At 33.9% G+C, this 13587-nt stretch overlaps 1 protein-coding gene across 1 annotated transcript; it reads left to right on the forward strand.

The window, feature by feature from the left end:
- The first annotated feature begins 757 nt into the window (after nt 1-757).
- On the forward strand, nt 758-10208 carry KLRF2 (killer cell lectin like receptor F2). Its single transcript, XM_034646218.1, is given in 5 exon segments — nt 758-910; nt 2632-2730; nt 2808-2865; nt 2868-2918; nt 9964-10208. Coding segments are annotated over 5 exon segments (396 nt in total). The 5' UTR covers nt 758-840; the 3' UTR covers nt 10082-10208.
- Nucleotides 10209-13587: the final 3379 nt, after the last annotated feature.

The following is a 13587-nucleotide window of genomic DNA, read 5'->3' on the forward strand; positions in this document are numbered from 1 at the left end:
ATTAGATGAGTTCCACCTACATCATGGAGAGCGATCTGCTTTCCTCAAAGTCCACTACTTTAAATATGAACTTCATCCAAAACCATTTTCACAAAAACGATTGAAATGTTTGACCAAATATTTGGTCACTCTGTAGCCCAGGCAAGTTGACACATAAAATTAACTACCACACTTACAGAAGGAAAAAAAAAATCTCTCTGCCAGGAATTTTTCTGAAAAAACATTCTTGAAAAGTTACTTTATTCATAATGACTCTTGTTCCCACCAATTTGAGACTTACTGATCTATTATTTTCCTGTTTTGCCTCATACAGGCATTTTTCTCTAGACTCTATTAGCCAGATATGTCCCCAAAGAGCAAAATGGGTACTTTAATTTTTTTAATCTAAAATTTTTATTCTTAGCTAGCTAGACATTGTTCTCTCATTTGTTTGGTATTTATTTGGTTTATTTCATTTTTTTTTCTTTTACTAGAATATAAAGGACAAGAGAGCAGAAAGTATTTTTATCTTTTTCACTATTATATTCTTAATACACTGCAGACAACTGGCTGGTACATGGTAAATGCACAATAAATAACTGTTGAAAAATGGAATAATAGAGCCACCTTTACTTTGAGGATACAGAACTTTAACCAGAAATTAACATGGCTATCCACCTGTATTTTACCAACACATCCTGTGTGGTTTTGACCACCCATATCTGAGTAAATTTGGGGTATTTTTGGACTTCCTTTCAGCTTTTGGTACATTGTGCCTAGGAGAAATATATAAGGCTAAAACTATTCTCCATTTTCTCTATACTATTTTCTGGGTAATATCACATGAAAACATTTTAGGAGATGGAAAATGAAGACGGCTATATGGTGTTGGATTGTAAGAATCTTTTCAAATCCAGGCAGAGGTCTAAAGGTAGGAATATTATCTCCTCTTATTCCAACTCCAGGATAAAATTGCATTACTCTCTTAAGAAGACTATCATCTTTGAATATTTTAAAGAGTTAAAATTAACTATATTCTCTGTTCACCTGGCTTTATATATGTATGTATATTTTGATTTATATTTTAAAAATATTGATTTTTAATTTATAGCTGCAATCTTATTTTGGAATGAGTTTGAAATTTCCCTTTCTAGCAAATATGGAACAAGTAAACTGCAGATCTGTATGCCTAGGGTTGGTGTCCCTCATAAAACTGCAGAAATGTATTTTGAGGATTTTCAGCTAAGTGGAGGTCTTTTTACTTTTGAGTAAGCAAAAAGAATACCTATAGGCAAGAAAAAAAACTTATTTTGGATTTGTTCTGTAATACAGACAATTGGTTAGTAAATTTCAAAGGTTTTACTACATACAGGATATAGTCTGCAAGTGTGTGCTATACATATAATCAGATGCATGAAGTCCATAAAAATGAAAGTAAAACATACACATATTACCCAGATTTGAGAAACAGCACTTTTTATTATGACTTAGAAGATAAATTATTTGTGAAATCCATAACCAAAGTTATGATATTAAGTGCTTGCTTATTTATAAGCTAATAAAAACTGGGGAATAATTTTCTGAGTATCAGATTATTCAACTTTCTTTTTGGCCACTAAGATGACAAATTAGCTAGAATGGCTAGATTGAGATAATGTTCCTATGGCATCTGCATGGAAAAGGATGTCTGTGTTCATTTTGTTTGTGGAAAGAGTGTATATATCCAGCTTATTCAAAAGTGCTCAAATGTGGAAGCAATATATAAAATTGAAAGAGAAAAATAATATAGGTATATCCCTGTTCATCGTGTTTGGACACTCCCTGTTTCCTCCTCTGTGAAGAGATCATTCCTGCCAGCTCTGATCCAAGAGAGTACTATGGCATAACTTCTATAAAAGCACCATTAATCAGAGATCTATGATGCTTAGATTGACACTGATTCCTGTCCAAAAAGTCAAGCCAGGAAAATACAATATATCATATATAAAAGTGAAATAACATGAATATTACCAGTATAGTGATTGGTACATGATAGAACTTCAATAAATGTTTTTTCCTTCTTTTATTTCTAACAGTGGGTCATTAAAATAAATAATACATATAACAAATATGCACTTGGCAATGAACAATCCAAAATTAAAACTGAGAAAAACAATTCCATTTACAATAACATTGTATATATCTAGAATTATTCTGCATAGAATTATTCATCTATAATTTATGCAATACATAATATGTTCATATTATATAATATATAGTATTGTATATAGGCAATATAAAATATGTATTTCTATTGTATTTTATATATTAATATAAACACATATGATATATAACACTATATTATCTATAAGTTATATATATTATTCATATGTAATATATATAAAATTTAATAAATCATTTTTAAGTCATCAAAAACATCACCAATAATTAACAAAATAGGGCAATGACAATACAACCCAACATATTAAATAAGAGTAGCATCTTTTTGTTTTTGGACTATAAATATATTTCATTTTCAAATTTTCAATTAATCATAAATTTTAGTGTCATATGAACATGGATTATCTTTGTAATAAAAATAAACAGGAAAATGTTTATAAAGTGAATAATCAGTGAGCTCTAAAATTCACCAAAAAACTCTCAATATTTCAGATTTCTCCCTGTATCCACGATATTATCGTCTTATGCTAGTATGCAGCTGTGTTGGGATCCTTATTTTCATGATCACTCTGATTTCCCTGAACTTTTGGGGTGAGTATGGAGTTTTTATTTACTTTTGCACTTTTAGAACATAAATACTGATTTTTAATTCTTCTTTTTTTCCAAAGATTTATTTATTTCAGAGAGAGAGAGCCTGTGTTCAAGTCAGGGGGAGGAACAAAGGGAGAGAGAGAAAAAGAATCTCAAGCAGACTGCCGGCTGAGTGGGAGCCTGATGAGGTCTTGATCTCATGATTCTGTGATCACAACCTGAGCCAAAATCAAGAGTTGGATGACTAACCAACTGAGCCACCCAGGTGCCCTGATTTTTAATTCTTCTTAATATCAAGATCAACTCCACATTGTAGCCCCAATTTGGTAAATTAAACTGATCAGCCATATATGTCATATTCAAAATTATTTTAAATTTAAGAAAAATTAAGAAACAATCAAATATAAAATTGACATTTATTCAACATCTTTTCTTATGAAGAGCCTCCACTGAAAAGTTAGTTGACTTATTTTATAAAACATTAGTGATATATTTTTACAAAAAAAGTATGTGTTCATTGGTACTATTTTCAGCAATAATGATTTAAATGTACTAATGTGATAGTTAAAAAAGACAAAGGACCTGTTTGAAAACTATTTTAAATATACTTCTCTGCCATTCTTATTCCCTGAAGGGATATTTAATGTGTATAATCTATAGTCGTTCTTTTCAAAACAACTAGACCGATACATGGATTTCTATAATTCTGTATTTCTCTTGAAATGGTCATTCTTAAAAATGTAGGGCTAACGTGGGTTCTGTTTTATATGTAATGCTGACATGGAAACATAAACTTGGGTGGTCTTTGATGAGATGTCTGAATATAAGTGAGCCCCAAGGCAAATTCTCTGAGGGAGACAAGGAAGTAGAGGGTCAATTTTTGTCTTGGGCAGTTAAGTTTGTTTTTGTGTTTTCCCCAATACGACAGGGGAAAATACCAAATATTTCTAAGACGAAATAAATGCTCTACTTAATGTAATTTTTCTGTACTTTGCACAGCATTTTGGCTGGGAAGTTGTCAACTAATCATATCCTTCAAATATATTCAAATTTTACTTGAAATCAAATTCCAATACTATGAAATTCTCCACCTATTTAACAGTCAATATTAGGTGACTAATATTTGTTTTCATGAGTCCACCTAAGTAAGCATTATTGTCTATTAACCAACAATTCTAGGAAGTTGTACATACTGTAATAATTATTACTGCTTTTTTTTTAAGTCCTTAAAATTCAGGACAAATGGTTTCTTGTTAGGCACTAAGTATAGTATGTACAGGCTACCACTGACCTCTTGTTTGACTCAGTTCTCTTTCTGTAATACATAAGTGATAAAATATGTAATTGGTGTCTAATCATTGCTTTAGAGAAGGACCCTATTGAGAAGAAATCAGTAAAATTTGACACATTGATAAAATATTAGTAGGGACAATATTTTTTTCCTAGTGATATTATTTTAACAAATTAGTAACAGTTTCAATATTTGTGTTTCTATTAAGTTTGCACTTACACTTTGACCAGTTTAAAAATATTTTCCACGGCTTCTAGTTCAAAACAAAGTATTGAGCATAAATATTTACATCTGCTCTCTCCCAAGATTCTGGATTACACCAGTAAAAGATATCAAAATTGAATAAATTAATATGAGCACAGAGCATGGAAAGGGTCAAAAATTAGAAAAGAAATGAGAAGCAGAGGGAATAATGCTGTTGGATTAATCAACGGAGAGAATCGCAGGGTAGAGAAAGCACAGCAACAGCCCAGTGGGGACGAACCTATTCCTCATGGCAAAACCCCGGCAGGACCCTTGTCAGAGAAGAGAGTATAGATTACAAACAGAAGTCTAAAAAAAAATGTAATTAGCTGGAAGACTTTCTAAGGAATGCTCTTTTAGACTGTTGTCTTGACAACCTCTTACTCCACTCACACAGTAGCATTTGCCACTGTATCATGCCAAAATCAAAAAACAAAACCAAAAACAAATCCTTGTAAAACAAGGAGATACATAACTAGAACAAGCTCGGGCTCCTCACTTAGAGAGTGGTGGTTGGTGTGATAGATATGTCCCCCATATTTTGATTCTGGAGTGGGAGGGGGAGTAGTGTAGTGGTTTGCAGCATAGCTTGGCTATTTCCAGTGTTATTTCTCTCTAAAAATTCATAGTAGCTAACAAAATATCCCAGAGTGTAGAGAAAAATATCAGTAAAAAAATCAATAAATATAAATATAAGAAATCTGAGACAAAAACACAAAATATTGTCCATCCAGAAAAGATAATGTCTCTCTAACAAATTCCTAGAGGAAGAGAACAGGGAGAAAAGTAGATGTGAATAAAATGTAATTTTGAGGAGAAAAAAAACAAATGCCAAACCATGAGTTTCCAGCTTTTAAGAGCCTACCAAATTCAGAATAGGATATGCAAATAGATATAGATAGATGATAGATGGATGGATTGATATGAATAGGTAGATGATAGATAGATAGATGATAGATAGATAGATGATAGATAAGATAATGAGAGAGAGATCTGCATCATATTTCAGGACACCAGGGGTAAAGATTTGATCTTAAGTTTTCTCCCCAAAGAGAAACAAATTGACATCAGATTTCTAAATGTACATAAAAGGACACCACTTTAGTAATGCCTTCAACTTTATGAGCAAATCTAAACAAGTTCATGTATTTATTTATTTATTTATTTATTTTTTTAAAAGATTTTATTTATTTATTCGACAGAGATAGAGACAGCCAGCAAGAGAGGGAACACAAGCAGGGGGAGTGGGAGAGGAAGAGGCAGGCTCGTAGCAGAGGAGCCTGATGTGGGTCTCGATCCCATAACACCGGGATCACGCCCTGAGCCGAAGGCAGAAGCTTAACCGCTGTGCCACCCAGGCGCCCCCATGTATTTATTTTTTATTTATTTTTAAACAAGTTTAAAGCAAGAGTAATCAAGCAATATAATTTTACCATGCATACTTTTGGAACAAATAGAGACGGCAGGTGTGTGTGTGCTGATTTTAGATAGAGTGAAGCTAGCACAAGAATGTAATTAAAAGACATTTCAGGTTATCAGCTGTTCTAGGTCCCTGGGCAGCAATGAATTCAGTCTATATGGAAACAACCTATAAATAATGCTATAAGATGCTAAAGAAACTTGATATAGTAAAAAAGAGATTTTTTTGGGGGGGTGGGTCTGGACCAAGAAGAAATAACAATAATTTAAAAAGTTCATTGGGAAAAAGAAAACAATATACAAAAAAGTAATAAAAGAAAACAATATACAAAAAAGTAATGCACGTGAAGTTTAAGAAAGTACACAATATTTAGAATTGTGATCAGCACCTAAAAGAATAAAAGTAGATATGGTAAAAAGTGGCTAATTTTGGGGAAAGAGAAGAGTTGAAGCAGAGTATGAGAGACTTTGAATTTTTATTTGACTGTTTTGTGCAAGTGTTTTTATTCTCACATACCTAGATTGCTACTCATTTTCAAATGTTTCTCATTATTTTTTTTTTTGCACTGACTACGGATAAAAAAAAAAACACGGATTTCTCCCAGAAAGTAAATATCAGCCATCTAGCAGGCAATGTCTTGTCTTAACATGCTGCTCTATGTTTGAATGAAGAGATTCCCCAATTGGTCACATGAATTTAGGCAGATTAAACGTGAATTTTCTAAATTCTCAAGTGGGTATATAATACCCACATGATAGAATATTTAATGTAGATTAAATCAATGGTGGTGTTAATTTTAGTGTCAACATGGCTAGGCCACACACAGTGCTCAGATATTGGATCAAATACTGGCCTAGATGTTGCTGTAAAATTACTTTTTAGAGGAGATTAGCATTTACATCAGTAGATTCTGAGTTAAGCAGATTACCTTCCATACTGTGGGTGGGCCTTGCCCAATTAACTGAAAGCCTTTAGAGAAAAAAAAATACTAAGGTTCCCCAAAGGAAGAGGGAATTGCGCCTCCAGACTGCTTTTGGACAGGAGCTGCAATATCACCTCTTCCCTGGTTCTTCAGCTTGCCAGCCCGTCATGCACATTAGATAATAAAATAAAAGTAGTGACTTGTATAATAAATGTCTATGTACATTTCAAACAGCCTCAACATTTGTCAGTATATAATCAGTATTATTTATGTCTCTCCCATCATCACTCCTCCAAACCAGATTACATTAAAGCAATGATCAGATACGGAGTCTGAGAAACAAACTGAAGACTTCAGAGGGGAGGGGGTGGGGGAATGGGACAGGCTGGTGATGGGTAGTAAGGAGGGCACGTATTGCATGGTGTACTGGGTGTTATACGCAACTAATGAATCATCGAGCTTTACATCAAAAACCAGGGATGTACTATATGGTGACTAACATAATATAATAAAAAAATATTATTATAAGAGGAAAAAAGATATCATGCCATTTAGTATTTTAATATATCCATATGTAATTAAAAAACAGTTAAGGGCTCATTTTGCTTAACACGAAAACAATACCATTATACATCTGTGCTAGTTTTCTCTGGTTGTGTAACAAATTACCACATGCTTAGCAGTTTAAGATAATAATTATTGTTGTTGGGAGTTTGGGCAAAGCTTAACTCGGTCTTCTATTCAGGGTATCATAGGCTATAATATAGGTGTTGACAAGATCACACACCTTTCTGGAGCTGAGGTTACTCTTGCAGGCTCGTGTATGGTGGTTGGTACAATTCAGTTACTTATAGCTGTAGGACTGAAGTCACTGTTTTTTTGCTGGCTGTAATCCAGGGCAACTCTAGTTTCATATAGGACCCCTGCATTTCCTTGCCATCCTCTCTGTACATCCTCTCAAGAACTGAAGGCCCAATTCTTAAAAGAAAATAGAAATTATCTTTCTCTTTAGAAAAGGCCCAGGCCTGTTCTTAAAATCTTGTATCTGATTAAATCACGCCTACCTGGGATAATCTCTTCATTCATTCAAAATTGATGGCCCGCAGACCCTTCCCTAGTCTTCAAAATCTTTTCATGTTGCCACACCATATAACTTAATCACGGGACGGCTAGTCTGTCATATTCACAGATCTGACTCACACAAAAGAAAGGGAATTTCACACACCAGGTACACTATGGGGAGGAATCTTGGGAGATTTTAAAATTTCTCTAAGACTTTTTTATTCTGTCCACCACAGCTCCTAAAATAAAGTCATCAATAACTTCTTAAGATCGTCTACTATCCAATCAGCATTAAAATGTCTTTTTTTCTTCCAAAAAGATGTTAGAATAAGAATCAGAACAAAGACCACAATTGGCATTTGGTTAAAATGCCTCTTGAGTATCTTAACCTGTAGATCCTCTTTACCTCCTTTTATTTCTTCTTTGCCATTTATTCGTCAGAAAAAAAGAATGGAGGGGCGCCTAGGTAGCGTAGTCATTAAGCGTCTGCCTTCGGCTCAGGGCGTGATCTATATTCTATATAGAAAATGCAAAGATAAAATTCCCCTATAAATAAAAGCATCTGCAATGCATAAAAACATCTCTCGAGCTGAAATCAGAAAGCAAGTTTGAAATTTTCCCTTAGAATATTCTTCTAAACTTGGGGGACCTGGGTGGCTCAGCCAGTTAAGCATCCGACTCTTGATTTCACCTCAGGTCATGATATTGGAGTTGTGAGATGGAGCCCAGTGTTGGGCTCAGTGCTCACTGGGGAGTCTGCTTGAGATTCTTTCCCTCACCTTCTCCCTCTGCCCCACCACCTCTCTCTCTCTCATAAATAAATAAATAAATAAATCTTTAAAAAAAAGAAGAATATTCTTCTAAACTTTTGATATCAATTTCTTTATCTGTATGAAAAGAATAATGAAGCTTCCCTCACAATGTTCTTCTGTGAACAACATAAGGTAATTCATATAAGGGTGTTTTAAATTCTTAAGTGTCACATACATTTACACGTTCTCCTCTGTACCCTTGTTTTCTTTACACATCACTAGAGCACCTGGCCTGTGGCAGGTTTAAAGCAAAGGCCTTGGAGTCATAGTCCATTTCAGTCTCGATATTTATCTACTTCTAGATACTTCCATTCTCCATATGTCATCATCTCTCATTCACATGAAACTATAGTGTGAAGGGGTATTCATTCTTTGTCCCTGCTTTGAAAGCAATCTTAGACACAAATTAGTAAGGAACACCTAGGCCTTTCTCCCCCCTCCCCCTTTGGAAACCAACATATGGTTAGGGCAGCATCTCTCTTTCAAAAAACTTTCATTTGATTATTTAAGGAGAAATTATATGCAAATAGTTATAATAGTGTTTGGTTTTTATTGTTAAATAGTAGTCAGCAACTGGAAAGAATAGTTAAGGTTATATCTCTCTCCAAAAATATTCTCTTCACGTATTTTCCTCATCATACTGTTGACGTTAATGAAGAATTTAAACATCTAAATAGTTTTTTACTTTAACATAAATAAAAATTGTCCCCCTGACTTAGGCTTTTCAACTCCTATTGGTATCTCAATTACCATGAAGTCTTTACTAAAAATTCGTATTTTAGGGGCTCCTGGATGGTTCAGTCGGTTGAGTGTCTGACTCTTGGTTTTGGCTCAGGTCATAATCTCAGCGCTGTGAGGGTGAGTGTGTCCCCTGCCCCTCATCAGGCTCTGCACTGGGCATGGAGTCTGACTAAGATTGTCTCTCTCCCTCCCCCTCCGCCCCTCCCCACTCTTTGTCTCTAAAAAATTTTAAACAGAGAGAAAAACTTACATTTTAATATCTAATTACCTTTTATAGAAAATTATTTTGCTGTGTGGAGAATGAATAGATGGAAAATGAAATTGAAATTGAAGTTCAGTCAGAAGGCTGTAACCAGAGATAAGGGAGAGGCAGTAGCAGCCTGGGCTGGGAGTGAAAGGACATAAGGACCAATCCAGAGGTAGAATACCAGAGCTTGCTGATACATGCAATTCGAGGGTTGAGAGAGAAGGAAGAGACAGTGATGCTTCTAGTCATCAGGCTGGAGCTTCTGTGGCAATGTTCCTCAGATAAGAGAGACATGCCAGGGGGAGGATGTGGAGGGCAAGCAAAACAAGAGTGCCCAAATACAATTATTGGCAATAAAAGAAGAGTCTATTCTAAAACCTCTGCAACATTTTGGCTACTGAAGAATTACCTATACACGTTTGGCTGGAGGAAACTTTAAGAACCATAATCATTAATTTAAAATAAATGCTCTAACATTTACATTTGATCTCCTAGTTTTCTCTTGATGGGACCAATGGATCACAAGAGCTGTGCAGTCATAACAGGAAATCAGGTATATTCTGAAGACTGTAACTCCAGATTTAATGGCATTTGCCAAAGAGATGCTGTCTGAACGACAAAAGCAAATCTGTGCGTTTAAATAAAGACTTGGAATAAATTCTTGTGGCTGTTAACAGTGCCTATCCTTTTTTTTTTTAAAGTGGAATGCAAATTTATTTCTTTTCTATATTATTAAAAAACAAAATTCAACCAAATAAATTTGAAGATCTAATTGGGTTTATTCAATGACTCATGGAACTGGGCAGCATTCCCACCCAGCAAGTAAAAAGGAGCGCCAGTGAGCTCCAGAAAAGGAAAGATAGGGCTGAAACAAGGAAGTCATACACAACAACAAAACAAACAAAACAAGACAAACCAACAATGACAAAAGATTATTTTGGGCAAGGTCACCTTTTTTGGGGCACAAAAGGGGGCTATCAGGTGTCATTAGTGTTGACCAGAAAATTCTCAACCAGTTAAAATTATATTTCTGGGGAGATTAAAACTGCAATTAGATTAGGTATTAAGTTTTGGTTTGGTGACCTGGGCTTACTATTTTGGGCCTGTTGTCTCTTTTTTAACAATACAAATATAACATTTTCAAACATTCCATATAGAAATAATACTTCAAAATGAGGAAATATAACTTATTTTTAAACAAAAAAACACACTTTCCTATTATTTCAATGTCTAAAAAATAATTAAATTTAATCTTCTAATTTACCTTACCTTATTCTCTGTGTCCTATTTCTTGGGTTCTAACTCCTGAGCATCTGATGAAGTAATAGTCTAGGCACATAGATATAACATTTTTTTTCTTCATGGTGGACTTTTACCCCAAGGTAATTGTCTTCAATTTTTATCAAAAAGAAATCAAACTTTCAACTGGTATTAAGTACTCAGATGTTGTAAGTATGAGATGTCTATTTGAGTAATTTGATGTGATTCCAAATTTATTTCCCTTTAATCAAATTTATATATCATTTATATTTAAAATTATTATATTAAGAATGGTCCCACTCCCTTAGTTTTCTAACTGAAGTTCTATACAATGTGAAGTTTCTTATTTTCCTCTAATGCATTTAAAACACATTTGTATTTCAAAATAAATGTAAGTTTGTGTCCACTATATAAGTAAGGTCATTACTTAACTCCTCCAAATTGACCATAATAAATTATAAGCCATCAGGAATTTATACCCTAATAACTGAATCAAAGAAAAAAAGAGAGTGCATTACTCTAAATTACTAAACAATTTACAAAATTAGTTTATAACCATGAAACAACACTAAAAATAAAACCTGTATTATGAATCAAATAAAACTTGAACTTAGCCAGAACTTAATACATCCAACTGTAATACACAATGGCATCTTAAAATGCATTATTTTCATGTTTTTTTTTGATAACATCATGCATGGGTATAATTGCCCATACTTGATTACATGCTGACATTTGCTAAGTCATTTTCGTTCCCATATAGTGCTAGGGTAAACATTGACTAGCCAGGTTGCAAGAACTTCCTTTTCATTTATCAGAAAGTTTCAACTGTATCTAATTCTGAAAATAAGCCTCCATTAAAGATATGCAAGAAGGACATGTTCCTATGTGTTTGTAATATAGATCTTCTCTTTTCCTCCCAGCTTCTCCACCCTACTGTTTTCTCTTTAGCCTACACTCACTTTCTTTTCTGCACTCATAGATTATGAGTAATTTATCATTACCTAGTTATTCATAATAATTCATAGTTACCTAGGCAAGAATTTAAACTCAAGCTAATGTAATGTAGGTGGTTTTGATATATCTTTTTGAGTGCCCTGGAGAATTAGAATTTTACGACTGCACCCAGGGATATGTCATAAGCACATCCTATTTTCTTTTTTTTTTTATTTTTTTTTTATTTTTTTTTAATTTTATTTTATTATATTGTGTTAATCACCATACAGTACATCCCCAGATTCCGATGTAAAGTTTGATGCTTCATTAGTTGCGTATAACACCCAGTGCACCATGCAGTACGTGCCCTCCCTACTACCCATCACCAGGCTATCCCCTTCCCTCACCCCCTCCCCTCTGAAGTCCTCAGTTTGCCTCTCACAGTCCATAGTCTCTCATGTTTCATTCCCCCCTCTGATTACCCCCCTTTTCTTTATCCCTTTCTTCCCCTACCGATCCTCCTAGTTCTTATGTTCCATAGATGAGAGAAATCATAGGATAATTGTCTTTCACATCCTATTTTCTTGTCCTTACTTGGGAAATTGATTTTTTTTCAATTATCTATTGTTTGGTCACTTTTGATATAATTATTCTAGTTTATATTCCACTGTCTAAGCTTTGTAATATTTTAAATTGAAGTATAATTGATACAGTATCCCATTAGTTTCAGGTGTATATCATAGTTATTTCACATTTTTATACATTACAAAACAATCCTCATGAGTCTAGTTACCATCTGTCACCATACAAAGTTATTATAATATTAGTTACTGTATTCCCTATACTGTACATTACATCCCCTTGATGTATTTATTTTATTACTGGAAGTTTGTACCTCTTAATCTCTTTCATCTATCTCACTTCCCCTTAATGCCTCCCCCATTCGGCAGCCAATAGTTTGTTTCCTGTATCTATAAGTCTGTTTCTGTTTTGTTTTATTTATTTGTTTTCTTTCTATTTTTTGTTCCATATATAATTGAAATCATGCGGCATTTGTCTTTCTCTGTCTCACTTATTCCACTTAGCATAATACCCTCCTGGTCCATCCATGTTGTTGCAAATGGCAAGATTTCATTTTCTTATATGGCTGAGTAATACTCCATTGTATATATATACCACATTTTTATTGATTCATCCATTGATGGACACTTGAATTCCTTCCATATCTTGGCTATCGTAAATACTGCAATTAATATAGGGGTATGAATATCTCTTTGAATTGTGTTTTTCTTTTCTTCAGGAAGGTACACCAAAGTAGAATTGTTGAGTTTTATGGTAGTTCTATTTTTATATTGGAGGGAACCTCCATACTGCATTCCATAGTGGCTGAACCAAGTTACCTTCCCACTGTGTACAAGGATTCTTTTTTCTCTGTATCTTCACCAACATCACTCTCATTTTATTTCTTATCTTTTTGATAATAGTCAATCTGACAGATAGGAGATGATCTCTTTGTGGTTTCAAGTTGCAGTTCTCTAATGATTAGTGATGTTGAGCATTTTGTCATGTGCCACTTGGCCATCTGTGTCTGGAAAAACGTCTATTCAAGACTTCTGCCCATTTTTAATGCTCATTTTTAATTAGTTTTTTATAAATTCCAAGTTATCTTTTCATTTTGCTGATGGTTTTCTTCACTGTGCAAAGCTCTTTAGTTTGAATAATCTCATTTGTTTATTTTAGCTTTTGTTGCCCTTGCCTGAGGAGACTGGTTAAGAAAAAAAAATTCTGATGTCAAAGAGCTTACCGACTATGTTTTCTTCTAAGAGTTTTATGATTTCAGGTCTTATAGTTAAGTCTTTAATCCAGTTTGAATTTATTTCTATATCTGGTGTAAGATAGTGGTCCAGTTTGATTCTTTGGCAT

Source organism: Ailuropoda melanoleuca, chromosome 16, assembly GCF_002007445.2.
Source record: "Ailuropoda melanoleuca isolate Jingjing chromosome 16, ASM200744v2, whole genome shotgun sequence".
NCBI lineage: Eukaryota > Metazoa > Chordata > Mammalia > Carnivora > Ursidae > Ailuropoda > Ailuropoda melanoleuca.